This window comes from Loxodonta africana, chromosome 20 (assembly GCF_030014295.1).
Source record: "Loxodonta africana isolate mLoxAfr1 chromosome 20, mLoxAfr1.hap2, whole genome shotgun sequence".
NCBI lineage: Eukaryota > Metazoa > Chordata > Mammalia > Proboscidea > Elephantidae > Loxodonta > Loxodonta africana.
This window is the reverse complement of record NC_087361.1, coordinates 75,557,476-75,573,494: the sequence shown is the minus strand read 5'-3', so window position 1 is coordinate 75,573,494 and position 16,019 is coordinate 75,557,476. Positions and strand designations below refer to the sequence as shown.

Sequence of the window (16,019 nt, the reverse complement as noted above, 5' to 3'; positions counted from 1 at the left end):
ACACACACACACACACACACACACAATCCATTCTGCCTTGTTTTTAATTGCAAATTCTACTCAAGGGACTAGTTCGCCTGCGTAGGAGGCAGCCCTGTGCCTTCTACCAGAGAAGCAAGTACAGTCAATTATGGTAATGAAATGTCAATAAATATAAAAATTTCATACTGTCTGCTCTGGGTGAGTGGCAGATGAGGACTGGCCTCCCAGACAAATTTGCTGCTGCTGCAAATATTAAATGCACCTAAAAGAGGATCTGGTTGCCCGAGAGCTCGCCAGTAAAAGAAGGATGGGAGCGTCAGGTACCAGCTGGGCTTTCCTATTATGCCGTCATCACAGCAACAAAGCCAGTATTATCACTGACAGCCGTCCCAACATCTTAACTTAGTATTATAAATTGAACTTATGTCCCCTGAATAATCTAAGATCGGGCCTCACAGTGCTCACTATTTTTTTTTTTTTTTAAATGCAGGGAAAAAAGGTCTTTGTTTTGTTTTCTAGGCCAAGGACTTCTGTTTCTTCTGAGTTAGGCTCTTGAGCCTTTAGAGAGAAATGTATTCATAATCATTTGAAAATATGTTGTAGTCATAGGTCATGGCTTTTCAGGAAGCAGCAAACGAAACGAGGATAATTTAAATGTGATTCTTCTGTCATCCAGAAGCATGCAATTTTGAACCGTGAATACTTTAAAATATAGTTCTTTACTCCAAATAGAAATATACCTTAGCCTTCATTTTCCTCGTGCACTAGTTAATGTCATTGTGTATACACAGAACACTGTCCTGGATTGACTTTTTATGGCCAGTATACTTTTCTTAGGAGCCCTGGTGGTGCAGTGTTTAAGCTTTCAGCTGCTAACCAAAGGTCAGCTGTTTGAATCCAATAGCTGGTCCTTGGAAACGGGGCAGTTCTACTCTGTCCTGTAGGATGGCTATGAGTGGGAATTGACTTGACAGCAACAGGTCAAGAGGTTATACTTTTCTTTGGAGCCCCTGGTAGTGCAGATGGTTAGCATGCCCGGCTGCTAACTGAAAGGTTGGAAGTTGGCGTCCACCCAGAGGCACCTTGGAAGAAAGGCCTGATGATCTACTTCCAACAAAATCAGCCATTGAAAACCCTATGGAGCACATTTCTGCTCTGACACAAGTGTGGGAATTGACTTGACAGCAACTTTTTTGGGGGGGGGGCATACTTTAAAGTTGTTTATGAGAGCTAAAATTTTGAATCTTATATGATAGTATAAATTCATAATAGAAAAAGGCATGTATTACCTATAAAAACTTAGGTGGCTTAAACCTGTTCTTTACAAGGCTTATGAAAATGATTAGATTTATCAGAACAATGTAATACATTCTATAAAGATAGACTGTGTCTCAACTTCCATGGGAAAGTTTCCTCTCTTGTAAACTTTTACTGGAATCAAATTTTATCCACAGTTCTTAAAAACCTCAGGTGAAATGTATTTCTGATCTTGCCGGTCATGGAAACTGTGATTCTGTGTTACAGGTGGACTATTCCATAATAGCGTCACAGGCTGGGGCTACCCTCAACAACCTCATGAGTCACGCGCAGGAGTTAGTGGCCAAGCTTCGTTCACTACAGTTTGATCAACGAGAGTTTGTGTGTCTGAAATTCTTGGTGCTCTTTAGTTTAGGTAAGGAATCCTTTTCCTCATACTACACACAACCAAAGATTCCTAAAGGATGCTGGAACTTTGAATGTCTTGAAGTTAATATATGCTTTTGTTCTATCAAGATTATGCCCTTCCTTTCAAATCGTGAAAGCTTCAAACATGAGTCTGTTTTCTTGTATATTTCCATATGATTCATAGCCTTTAGCTGATGGGTTGGGGTATGGGAGAGGAGTTATTAGTTTTGACTCTGGATTTTCTTCTGTAATGGGCAGGTGAGCAGCAGCAACAAAGAAAGCTTTGACAGAGGTTTAATGGAGATAGCTTAGGAAAGAGGTTTACTTTCAAACTTTAGCCACCTTTGCACCACTGATTGCTTCTCTGTGCCCTTTGTTTCATCTTGCTACCTATTACTGTTATTTTTCATTAAAATGTGGTTATTGTTGTTGTTGTGCGCCGTTGAGTCGATTCCAACTCATAGCGACCCTAGAGGACAGGGCAGAATCGTCCCATAGGGTTTCGAAAGAGCAGCTGGTGAATTCAAACGGCCTACCTGTTGGCTAGCAGCCTGAGCTCTTAACCTCTTCACCACCGGGGCTCTGAGGTGTGGACAGTAATTAAAGACCCATTTCTGAAATCTTGATCCGGGTTAACTAGAGAATGTTTATAACCAGACGCAGAGCTGTGCAAGTGTAAAAGGCGATGGTTTTCAAGGGCACAGGGTGCTTCTCCAGGAAAGCTTCGGGAGAAGAAAGGTAGCTCTGCAAGACAGATAAGCCAAATCAAGGTTCCCAATGAATCCGTTGAGAAAAATCACCACTGCTTAGAATAAAAAGAGGATTAAGGAGATGGATTTTTTATTGATTTCAAAGGAACAGATTTCTCGGCCTGTCCCTTACTTGATTTCTACATTTTGCTGGCTTAATAAAGCCAACTTAAATAAGCTTTTTGCCAAGCCCATTTATTACTTATTGGCAGAGACCTGAGGGAGGCACCATCTCCTGAATGAAAAAAAAAAAAAAAAAAAAAAATGCAGAGATCAGATTTACCAACATGTGTTTTTTCTTTAGTCTTCAGTTAGAAGATAGTTGTGAATTCATATTCTCAAAAATAAAACAATAAAACAAACTGAGAAGTAAAACAGATGTGTCTGCTCTCCAAATCTGGTACTTTCCTTTCAAAACCCTTGACAGCCCTGCACAACTGTTGCTAATAAAGGCATAGTTTGAAGTAATATAACCAGAGTTAATTTCTCACATGTAGTCAATGTTTAAAATAAAAAGAGCATTTTCACATTTTGGAAAATGTGATAAATATAGCAAAAAAAAATGTTACTGAAAATTTAAAAAGACAACAGAGTTTTATAGATGTCGTGTTCAAAGGTTTACACGGCCAGGACTGGATCCTGTGCAATTTTTGCATTAACCACAATAAGTGGGGAAGTTCTATTCAAGTCTACGTCCTTTACCCAAGTGGGGTTTTTATAAAGTCGCACGTAAGATTGTGTTGGCCAGCTTGCTGCAATCTCACAAATTAATTCTGGTTTATGACAAGATCTTCCTCTTTTCAGCTAGTACCTTTGATCAGTAATTAAATGAAAATCTGATGATATACGTATAAAAAACCTTATAGCTTCTTAGTGATAAAATATTTAAAGAGAGTTATCTCACTTCAGTGGTATTTTAAATTAGTTGAATAACTGTATTACATTCAAAGATGTACACATTATCCATAAGCCATCTTTGATTTTTCATCGCTTTTATCTTTTCTGCAAATGTTTTGACTCATTCTACAAAATTATAATCTCTGCCAATGAGTTGGAATCAACTCGACGGCACTGGGTCTGGGTTGGGCCAATACTATTGGAGGGGGGTGTATCTGAAGTGCTTTCAACCTTTGGACCTCACAAATTATCTTCCTGAACAACTGGGTCATTTATTTACCAGAACCTCAATCATACATTCTCTTGTTTAATGAGTATATTGACTGTTTCAAGAGGCTTGGGCACCAGTGAATAGCTAGCCTAACTGTCCCTTAAAACCGTGTCTGTCAGTTGTTTAAGAAAGAAAGGGAAGCACGGCTTTCAGATTAGAAGTAAATAGAGTTTGGCCAAGAATTTATTTTTAAAGAAGCAAAAAGTAACTGGCAGTAAAGTTTAGATGCTTTCCAATTTAAGAAAACGGAAAACTTTTTTCTCCACAGAAACGATGGGTAATCAATCTTTTTTATTTTTTCAACTTCTTTGGGATAGACAGGTAATCAATCTATAGGTACCTAGGCTGGCCCCTAAATGCCTGTTTTACCTGTTATGGAAATGAAATCATAACAGGGCCACCCTTGAAAGCTGAGCCCAAGTCCTGAGCCTAGTACAGGCGGTCCCAAACCTTCATGAGTTTGAGCCCTCTGAGTCTGAAACCCGATACGTTCTGAGCCTGGCTGGGCCCAACCTTGTGCCTTCCTGAACCTGGAGAAAAATGAGAATTTTGTGGGCTGGGCTGTGTTGAGAGAAATCTGTAGCAATAGACTCATGTGAGAGATGAGAGAGAGCGTGTTTTGCTCATCGATTACCAGAGGAGGTGGAATGTGAACCGCGCCTGGTCACGGAAGGCCTCAGACACAATCACTCAACACTTACTGAGCACTTATGATGGGCCAGGTGCCGAGAGACGCACTGGGGATATAGTGATAAGCAAAAAATAAGCACCATAGTCTTCATTCTGTAGGCAATTAAGAAGTATAAATCCATTGCCATCCAGTCAATTCCAACTCATAGCAACTATAGGAGAGAGTAGAACTGCCCTATAGGGTTTCCAAGGCTGTAATCTTTATAGAATCCAGCTGCCACATCGTTCTCCCTTGGAGCGGCTGGTGGGCTGGGACCGCCAACCTTTTGATTAGCAGCTGAGTGCTTTACTATGCCACCTGGGTTCCTTTTTTTAGGCAGTATAGCAGGGGCTTTAAAGGGGGTGAGATAAATTGATTTGCCTTTTGGAAAGAGACTTTAGTGGCGATGTGGAAAGTGGAGGGGGGCAAGGCTGGAAACTCCAGGATCAAGGTGGTTTTAACACTCCAGGCAACACACCATGAGGGACCAAGTGATGGGGTGGGGATGAGATGGTGATATGAGCAAGCTACAGAATGCAGCCAATAGGATGTGATATAAAGTTGAGAGGAAGAAGTCTGGAATGAGTCTCAGGTGACTGGGTGCCTTAACCAGAATAGAAGAATCTATGGCAGTGGTAGCTGTTCAGTTGGGTCAAAGCAGATTCCAGTAACAGCCTTCCTCTCCTAAAAGTAATTCTTCTCTAAAGCTGATTCCATGAAAAGTAAATGACAGGAGACTAGAAAGAAAAAAACAAAAGTTCAGTTGACTAAAATTCTTTGCCACCTGATTTTTCCCCTCAAATTCTGTCGGTGAGCAGGCACCAATTTGTTGGTCCAAAAAAACAACAGCTGATCAAAAAAAAAAAAAAAGAGAGAAGTAAAAAACGCCCTCTCAGGGTGCTTCTGGATTCCTGGTGGCGCAGTGATTAAGAGCTCAGCTGCTAACCAAAAGGTTGGCAGTTGGAATCGACCAGCCACTCCTTGGGAACTCTCTGGAGCAGTTCTACTCTGTCCTATACGGTCGCTTGTGAGTCAGAATTGACTCGACCGCAGTGGGTTTGGTTTTGTTTTGGATGTTTCTGTGTGCGGTGTCATATACTCTGAAGGCTCAATCTCTGCTAGCTGCAATGTTTTCTTAAAATCCTGCTAAATTACCTTTTTTTTTTTTTTTGGCCTAACTATGAGGTAATGTAATTTGAGTCCATTGATAACTTGGCAGATAAGGAGATAGTCCAAGTTGACCCATTAAAGCTGATGACCCCAGAGAAATGAAGATAAAAATTTTAATGTTTATTGGTTTGTACCCCCATCTTCTTCTAAAAAAGCAGTCAAAGTGGCTGATGAAAGGAAATTTACCGTTTGTCACCGACCAATGTAGAAATTATGACCCTCAGATAGTAACCTCACGTCATGTATCCCAAAAAAAAAAAACTAGTGCCAAAGATGAGCAGAATTCCCACAAACTGTATCTCCTGAAAAGAAATGTAGAACTGAACTGCAGCATCTTGAATAAATGTCATTACACATTCAAGCCGATTTGGAATATTAATATGGCTTAAGTGCTCAGCAACAAGTTGCCAGCATGTGCCAGGGAAGACGCTACTCTGGCCTTTGGATGTTCCTAGCCCAGAGACCCAATGGCTGAAGGCTGCTGGATTCTTCTTATATCCCAGGTGGTGAGAGAAAGTACGAGAGCCATATTGCATCCTATTTCCCCTAATGAATGCCCTTGATTTGTTTACATTATTCTCTTCTCTGACCTGCCAATATTTCTGAAAGCGCTTCTTACATTGAGCTGAGTTGAAGAGATTATCATTCTCTTTGAGGAATTGCCCCTAGCTTAAAAAGTGGCTAATACTAGCTTCAAGTCTCTTTAAGTTTAGGCTCTCCGAGTCCACTGAAATGGGTAGAAGCCCGTGTCATGCTCTGCAGGTGCATCTGTGCAGTCGTATTCGATGCTATAGGCCGAGTCTCAATCGAGGTTATAAATTGGGCTTTATTTTTCTCTGTACCTCAGTTTTGCAGCACACTGCCTGGTACAGAGTGGGTACTTACATAATGTTTAGAGGTAAAATGGATGAATGCATGGATTTGCTTAGTTTTAAACTTGAAGCAAGGCCTTTATCAAAGGTGTGTGATGTGTAATAGGTAATAAAACAACAACAACAAAAAACAAACCTGTTGCTGTCAAGTCCATTCCAACTCATAGCAACCCTATAGGACAGAGTAGAACTGCCCCGTAGGATTTCCAAGGAACAGCGAATTGCTGACCTTTTGGTTAACAGCCAACCTCTTAACTACTGTATCACCAGGGCTCCAAGAGGTAATACTTTAGCCAAAAATTCATGTCTTCTCAGGTGCAGGTTAGCTTTCTGAGACTAGCTTTTCCAAAGACCTCTCTAACAAATACCTCTTCGTAATTAGATTATTTCTGTATTCAGTTAGAATTTTCCCATTTTATGAGAGGAGATGTTTATTTATAAGGTCTTTGGGAGAGGTAGTCTCAGAAAGCTAACTTGCAGAAAGATTAGAGTGAATATTAATGGCTAAAACCAGGTGATAAATGCATGTGAGCCTGGTCCAAGTAAATGTAAGATCATAGGCCCACAGCCCATGTTGACCAACAGTATTTGAGGAATGTGACACAGCTCCTTCTTGGCATCGATAGAATTCTGTTTACAGTAAAATGGATGGCAAAAATCCATTTCTACATCTTCGTTGATCACGGTAGCTCTTTGCTTCACGTGAACTGTGGAAGGTGGCGTCTAATGACACCATAACGCGTCCCAGGCTGGATTCATCCTCAAGGGGACAAAAGTCACAGGGAAGATGGCCAAGGTTGCCTTGGGATGACTCAGCTGGTACAACAGGAAAGCTGCTGCTCTTGGATGAGCCCCCTCTGTGACAACGCAGTGAAGGTCAAAGGGCATCATTCAAAAACGAAGGTGACTGAAGAGTCATTTGCTTCATGCCAGGGACAGCGGGGCTCTATGTCGTGTCTGATCACAACTCCTTTATCCTGAAAGAGTTCAGCACATTATCTCAAATATAAATAATCATCCAAGTAATGACTGAAATGTCCCAGAATAAAACAGTATTTGCGTGGCTCAACCAACAAGTCGGAAAGCATTTTGAAACTAGATGGGCAGCACCTCCATGCCCTGAAAGACCCTTAAAGTCATAATTTGGGAGGAAAAAATAAAGTATTTTTAAGGCAGAGCAGATAAAGCTCTCACTTTTCTGTTTGTCTTCGTGGCTATTTTAAACTAAGACAAACATTAAATGAAGAGGGCTCTCTGGCTTTTCTAGTTCTGAGTGCTGCAAAGGCCAATTTATATGTAGTTTAAATTCTTTGCAGTTAAATTTATAGAAAAATTAGTTTAAGTATAATTTATTAACAGTGAGGTCTACAATCACAGGAATTGTATCTGTTTTGCTCCTAGCATAGTATCTGACATGTATTCAGTTTTTAATAAATATTTATTGCATTCATGAATGAAATAAAGTAATGGAACTAGGAAAATTAGTAGGAAGGAAGGAAGGTTGGTTGCTTGAGGAGGCTAGGACATAGATTCTATGGATAAATATTACACAATTTAGCATTTTTTTCTTACCTTGGAAGGTATGTCTGAACATTATGAAGGGCATTATTATAAGGAAAATGAGACTAAACTGATTCCTTCTTCTTTGTGAATAAAATAATAAACAGAATTAATTATTGGTGATCAGTATTTAGGTTCAATTTGAAATCATGACACTAAGGGTGTCAGATACGAAAATGAGGCACAGAAGGAAGTGGGGCGACTTCTCTCTTGGGTGATGGTAATAATAAAGCATCTTCAGGTGGGTGAATCATCTAGTTTCTCCCTTATAAAGAAAAAGGACCTAAGAGATCATCTCCCTCCTAGTCTGTAGGTGAGAAAACAAAACAAGATGATTTAACTGACTTTTAGATGCAGAGCCAAGGCTACAACTGGCAACCCCAAATGCCAATCAGTGCTTTCTGTGCACACAGACCTCTTCAGGGACATTTGAATTCATCAATCAGTATTTATTAAATACAACATACATACTAAGATGTTACCTGTCATGGTTTGAGTTGTGTCCCTCAAAAATGAGTATCAGCTTGGCTAGGCCATGATTCCCAGTATTGTGTGATTGTCCACCATTTTGTCACCTGTTGTGATTCTCTTACATGTTGTAAACCCTATGTCTGTGATGTTAATGAGGCAGGATTAGAGGCAGTTGTGTTAATGAGGCAGGACTCAATCTACAGGATTAGGTTGTATCTTGAGTCAATTTCTTTTAAGATAAAAGAGAGCATTGAGCAGAGAGGAAAAGGACCTCATATCACAAAGAAAGTAGTGCCAGGAGCAGAGCATGTCCTTTTGACCCGGGGTCCCTGTGCTGAGAAGCTCCGAGGTCAGGTGAAGATTGAAGACAAGGGCCTCCCTCCAGAGCCACCAGAGAGAGAAAGCCTTCCCCTAGAGCTGGCACCCTGAATTTGGACTCCCACCCTCCTAAACTGAGAGAATAAATTTCTGTTTGTTAAAGCCATCCCCTTGTTATCCACTAGATAACTAAGACAGTATCTATATTGGCAAAATGATGTAGAGAATTAGGATTATCATTTGAGGATTATGGACCAAAAAGAAAACCAACCTCTCTTTGGGTTGCGGTCCAGTCAGCCCCCATCTCATTTTGGTATCCAATACTTTTAGTGTCGTGATTTCAAATAGAACCTAGATACTGATCACCAGTAATTAATTCTATGTATTATTTTATTCACGAAGGACAAGGAATCCGTTTAATCTCTAGTTTCCATATAATAACCCCATGCACAACAGACCAATGTACAAGGGAAGGACCAGTCCTGCGCCATCTTCGTGACCACTTGCAGATTGGACTGTTGTGGCCCAAGGTTTTTCCTGGCTGATTTTAGGAAGTAGATCTGCTAAAACCTGTTCAGCATCATAGCAAGATGCAAGCTTCTACTGACAGATGGGTAGTGGTTGCATGTGAGGTGCGTCGGCTGGCGGGAGGCAAGAAATCTACCACCGAACCACCACTGCCCCCAGGTAAAAAACACAGGGAACTGTTTTATATAATTCTCAATCTTCATTAAATATTCTGAATAATTATAAAGCTTTTTGCTTCCCTTGGTTTCTAAACCTATAAAACTTATTACTTCATTTGGTTTCCCAAATATATCATATGTGTTGTTATCTCTGTGTGAACTCTGGGTCCTAAAGCTTCGGTGAGCTTGACGAAAGCATTTGCCTCAAAGTCTTGGTACCCCTCTCTCCAGAGATTTCTTCCTTATGTAAGTGTATTGTCGTATCTCAGGAGCCCTGGTGGCCCAGTGGTTAAGTACTCGGCTGCTAACCAAAAGATTGGTGGTTCAAATCCACCTGCCGCTCTTCGGGAGAAAGATGGGGCAGTCTGCTTCCATAAAGATTTACAGCCTTGGAAACCCTGTGGTGCAGTTCTACCCTAGCCTGTAGGGGTCACGTGGCAACAAGTTTGGTTTTTGGATTGGTTGTGTCTTAGGTTTGATATTTTCTTTGGGCCGTTCCCTAAAAGTTAGGAAAGCTAGATGATCATAAGCTTTACTTACTTGTACCAGTGGCTATTTTAACTCTTTGTGACATTAAAAGGAGAAAGTAAACAAAACGGCCCTCTTCCCCTTTGGTGCTCATTGGTACTAAAAACCCTAAAGTAGAAACAGAAGAGCCAGAGGTGTCTGTCTTAGTCATCTAGTGCTGCTATAAAAGAAATACCACAGGTGGATGGCTTTCACAAAGAGAAGTTTATTCTCTCACAGTCCAGTAGGCTAGAAGTCTCAATTCAGGGCGCCGGCTCCAGGGGAAGCCTTTCTCTCTCCGATGGCTCTGGAGGAAGGTCCTTGCCATCAGCCTTCCCTTGGTTTGGGAGCATCTCAGCACAGGAACCTCAGGTCCAAACGACATGCCCTGCTCCCGGCACTGCTTTCTTAGTGGTATGAGGTCCCCATGTCTCTCTGCTTGCTTGCTCTTTTATATCTCAGGAGAGATTGGCTTAAGACACTATCTAGTCTTTTTTTTTTTTTAGTCTTTTAGGCCTCATCAGTATAACTGCCACTAATCCATCCTATTACGTCATAGTGACAGGATTTATAACACACAGGGAAGTCACATCAGAGGATAAAATGGTGGACAATCATACAATCATTCAAGGGAATCATGACCCAGCCAAGTTGACAGGCATTTTGGGGGGGTGGGGACACAATTCAATCCATGACAGTGTCCCTCAGGGTCAGGCTGATGAAGCTTCTTGGGGGGTGTGTGGGGAGAGGTGGGGAGTGTTAGTAAATTCCATTTTCAGGCAGAGCCTTCAGCTTTCCTAAAGAGTTCAACAGTAGCTCTGCTCTTACAGTATGATGTTGACATTGTAAACGGGATAAAATTGCACGTTTACTGGCTGAAAAATGTGGATGAGTTTAGTTTTTTGGACTAAGGAAATTTATTTGCAGCGATTAGTTTTCCAATAGTCTTTAGCATCTGATATGACAGGTATTCTTCCTTATTTGAATTTTACCCAGTAATTCTTCTGCTTTGATGTTAAAATAAAGGTCTGTCCCTTGTTTCTTCTTTTACCTAAGTATGCCATTTGTCCTCCTGGCTTTCGATGTCAGAATCTGGCCAAGATGTACTGACAAACCTCCCCAAACAGCTCGTAACGCAAGATGGGTCTCACATGTCTTAAGCCCAGCCAGGGCCTATGTGTGGAGCTTCAGCCTCTAGCACAATAATCACATATGGGCACTATTCTGTCATCAGTGTCAGGATTATATATGTACGTGTGTGTGTGTATACATATATATACAGATACACATATATAAGCTAGTTGCCATCAAGGTGACTCCAACTCATGGTGACCCCGTGTATGTCAGCGTAGAACCGTGCTCCGTATGGTTTTCAATGGCTAATTTTTCAGTAGATCACCAGGCCTTTCTTTGCAGGTGCTTCTAGGTGAACTTGAACCTCCAACCTTTCCATTGGCAGCTGAGCACGTTAGTCACTTGCACCTCCCAGGGACTCCATATATATATCGTTAAGTCATTAGGTGTGGCGTACGAAAGGTTCCGCTGTTAATACAGCCCAGAAAACCACAGTACTTCAGACAGGCCTGTCTTTTGCTTGGCTGTTGTATTTTTCTTTAAGGAAGGATCCTTCTTAATTGCTCTGTAGGAAGGATTATTATGAAGCCACCACCAAGACTGGTGTGTGCTCACCTCTAAGGAGAGGAATTCACTGTGCATCCCTTTTTCTCGTCTGCTCAGTTGTCTGCTACCCCTGAGAGGGCCACCCTCATCATGCAGAAGAGACTGTAAACTGGCCACTTTTCCAGGTGCTTTTCCAAGTCCAGACATCAGGCTGGCATTGCCGTATGAACCATGAAGAGGTGGTTCTCTCACCTCCTGTGTACAGGCTCACCCGATGACTGCCCAGTTACGGGTTGTCTGGTTGAGAATGTTGCTCCAGCTTGGTCTGCGCTCAGGACTCCCACACTCACTTTTCCAGGCTTGGAATTTCTAGAAAGAGAGTCCATGGGACACAGAGACCTCCCTTCCCTCAGCACTTCTGGAGTCGCCTCTAAGTATCATAGAACACACCTTGAAAGATAGGACTGCAGGGGAGTTTCAAAAAGAAAGAGGATATGTTTTTTACCCATTTTTCTAGGACAGGCTCCAGCAGCTTGTTGGTTTCTTTTTATTATCTACTTGTTGTTGTTGTTGTTAGGTGCTATGGAGTTGGTTTTTGACTCATAGCAACCCAATGTGACAGAGTGGAGCTGCCCCATAGGATTTCCTAGGCTGCAGCCTTTATGGGAGCAGCTCATCAGGTCTTTTCTCCACGGAGCTGCTGGGTGTGTTTGAATTTACCAACCTCTCAGTTAGGAGCCGAGCGCTTAACCAGCGTGCCACCAGGGTTCCTTGTCATCAGACTAGGTGTCCCTATTGGGTATCAAGAGAATAAGAAAGCACAATCTAAGGAAAGCAACAGAAACAAAGAGAAAAATGGATTGCCTTTTTGCAGCATTTAATCCGGTTAATAAAAGAGACTCCTGAATCAAACAGAGGAATTTGATCACATTGGTGAAAACCGTTTGCAGCGCCTAAAGCAGAAGGAACCACCCCCCTTATAAATCAGAGAAGGACAGCCCAGGGTGTGTCGTTTGCGCTAAAGCCAACCCCCAGCTCACCTGGGAGGAGGACTCGGAGTGCCTGTTGCCGTTGCTTGGGTGACTGCCACTCCCAGGAGTGCTGTACAAGCTTCAGAGAGGGCTTTTTTTTGAAAACTAGTAGAAACTTATATTTGTGCCTCCCGACTTATGTCTGAATATTTAAATCTGAAACAAGTGTGGAAGTCTGCATATCATAAAATTCTACTTACATGGCATGTGCATAAAAGATGGTCTTGAAACAGCAAAAACCAGTCTTCCGTTATGTGGTAATTGTCCTGCCTGAGGCTGGTCGCAATATTTGCCTTATTACAGCCTTCATCTAAATATGGTCATCCACACATATCCTCACACACACGTGCACACCACACTCACACACACCACACACACAGCACATACACGAACACACGTCGTATTCACACTAACACATCACACACACAGTACTCACACAAACATACACTACACCTACACGCCACATACTTATACACCACACTCACACACACACACCATACTCACACATCACACAACACTCTTGTGCATACTCACACAAACACACCCTCACACGTCAACAGACACACACATAGTCACGCATACTCATACACCACACACAAACACATACCATGCTCACACAAACATATACTCACAGATACCACAGACACACACACCACACATAGACACACACCATCCTCACATACACACACCACGTATACAAACACACCATACTCACACACCACATACATCACAAACACACACCACGCTTGGGCAAGTGCACACACACAAACAATATCACAATTGGCCTAATATAAAGCCTAGTGATGCAGCATACTCACTTCACACCTTTGCCCAAGGGCTTTGGTAAAATTGTTCCTCACGACATCAGAAAAGCAAAAGAAATATCCCAAGGCTCTTATTACAATTAGCATTCAGTCTCAGTTTTTACTTTCTCATATATGATAGTCTAATTTAGAAAAACAGTCAGTAGACACTTGTCAAATAACTACGCATATCTTCATACTGATGCTGCACTAATATATATGCAGCTGAGGGTAATGCTGGCAAATGAGCGTTTCCTAGAATTTATGTAATCATTTGAAATTCAGAAAGGATTGATTAGCATTCAAGAGATGCCACCGTTCGATATTTACACCATAGAGATTTGGCAGAAGCAAATAATGGCACATAAAGTTGATGCTTGTCTTAATTAAATGCAGTATAATAGGTGTTGTGTGTGGGTTTTTTTTTTTTTTCTTTCAGTGAGCAAAGCAGTTTAGCCATGACCAGATATAATTCATTTTGGAGTTCTAAGTTTGAATTTAATCAATACGTATTTACAGCCGTGGAAGAAGTGATTATCATTTGTTATCTGCTGGCACTAGAGTATAATTGTATAAATGGCATTTATTTAGGCATATCTGAGAATAGCTTATGCCTAAAAATATCATATTTTATTTGTTAATACTAATATTGTCATTATGCTAACTACTGCTATTTAGTGAGACGATTTTTCAGAGACATACTGGCCTGGCAAACTGGGAATAACCAATGAGGAAAATGAAGTGAGAATGTTGTGTGCTCTGGCTAACGTTTCTCCCTGCTTTGACAGTGCCAACCACTCTGTTAAAATTTCAGACTAGCCAAAACCATACACCTCCCAGGACCGAGATACTGGACCTGAGGTCTAAGGACATCTAGGGCAATTGGCATATCATAATCCATATAGACAATGTTCAACATCCTACCTTGGTGAGTAGTGAGTGAGGTCTTAAAAGCTTGCGAGTGGCCATCTAAGGTACAACTACTAGTATCTTCCCATCTGGAGCAAAAAAGGAAACCAAAGACTCAAGGAAACAATTAGTCCAAAGGACTAATGGACCTCATGAACCATGGCCTCTACTAGCCTGAGACCAGAAGAACTGGATGAGAAATGGATGGTGCCCAGCTGCCACTGCTAACTGCTCTGACCAGGACCATAATAGTAGGTCATGGACAGAGTGGAAGAGAAATGTAGAACAAAATTCAAACTCATAAATAAGACCAGACTTACTGGTCTGTTACAGACTGGTAAAACCCCCGAGACTATCACCTTTAGACACCCTTCAAACTTGGAACTGAAATCGCTCCCAGAGATCACATTATAGCCATATAATAGATAGGTCCATAAAATAAACAGTAACACTGGTGAAGAATGTACACCTCAGAACAATCAACTATATCAGACCTAAAGGGCAGCATTTGCCCAAAAGCAAACTTCAGAAGGACGGTAGGGGCAGGAAACCTGAGTGAATGGACACAGGGAACCCAGGGAGGATGGAGTGGGGGGTGGGGGGGGAGAGTGCTGACAAATTCAGAAGTTTGCAACCAATATCACGAAACAAGCTGTGTAAAACTTGTTGAAAGAGAAACTAATTTGCTCTGTGAACTTTCACCTAAACCACAATAAAGTGTTCGAAAAAAAGAGGCAATGAGCACAGTATATAATATAAAAGTAGTAAATATACATATTGAGAAATTCTAACAGCTCAAGGATATAAGGTGAAAAATACCTATAGTCCCACCCTTGTAAGAATTAGATCTCCCTGATAGTACTGTTAAAACTTTGTCCATCATTCAAGAAATTGTGTCTACGTGCAAGTATATATATGTATTTATACATATGTATATCCTTAAAATAAGAATGGGATAAAACTATGATTACGCCTTAAAACAAAACAAAAATTCCTCCAAATAAAGTGGCTGGCTTAGTATTGACTTAGAAGAGGTTAGTCAGTTACCAGCTCTGAGCTTGAGTACTAGTGAACTCTGGACACTCCGGGGCTTTGTGTCTATTCTAAAATGGAGCAAATCAGTGACTCACATCTGAGTCATTCTTGAAGCCTTTGCCCAAGTTCAGTGATAAAAATCTGATGAGTTCATTCCTGAGTTCTGGCAGTGTTTGGATAACAGGGTTTGGTTCCAAACAAACCTAACCAAGCCCAGTACTAAGAATCAGCATGCAAGTAAAAGGCCTTTCATCTTTTTTAAAGAAGTAAATTCCAGAAAACCTATCAAGTGCCTACTACGTGCAGTGGCATTCTACTAGGCAGGGTATGAACTGGCAGCATATGGACTTTGCAAAGAGTGGAAAACTCAATATGATGCAGAACTGTACTGTGGACCTTGGGGACATGGTTCCAAGTAAAGCACAGCGAACCAAATGAAGCGCTCAAAGTCCTGCACACAGTCGGCAACACAGTGCATGCCTACTGCTGCTTCTCTCTTCAGCGTCTTCTCTTTTTTTCTGTTCTGCCTTCCCAGTAGATCAATGCATATTCCACACACACGCTGTTCTCTTCAGTCCCATTTCATCAAAGAAAAAGCCTTCTTCAACTCTCACATTTACCTTTACAAATCCAAGTCATGAAGAGAATTGGCAGACTGCGTGGGGTCACCTCCAGTGGCCTCAGCAGGGGATACTGCACCTTAAACACCCTGAACTACTCAGATTTTTTTACTGCAACTTTGGCCTCGGCACTGGAAAGACACCAGATCGTAGAGCATTAACAGAGAAAAGAGTCTTCCAGAT

The 16,019-nt window shown here is 41.5% G+C and overlaps 1 protein-coding gene across 1 annotated transcript in view; it reads left to right on the top strand.

Annotated features, from left to right (window-relative positions):
• The window catches only part of NR5A2 (nuclear receptor subfamily 5 group A member 2), a 149,831-nt gene that overhangs the window by 86,134 nt on the left and 47,678 nt on the right, over positions 1–16,019 (top strand). Inside the window, exon 6 of the mRNA XM_010590191.3 lies at positions 1,507–1,654. Within this exon, the coding sequence (XP_010588493.1) occupies positions 1,507–1,654 (148 nt within the window). The remainder of the gene's footprint in view (positions 1–1,506; positions 1,655–16,019) is intronic.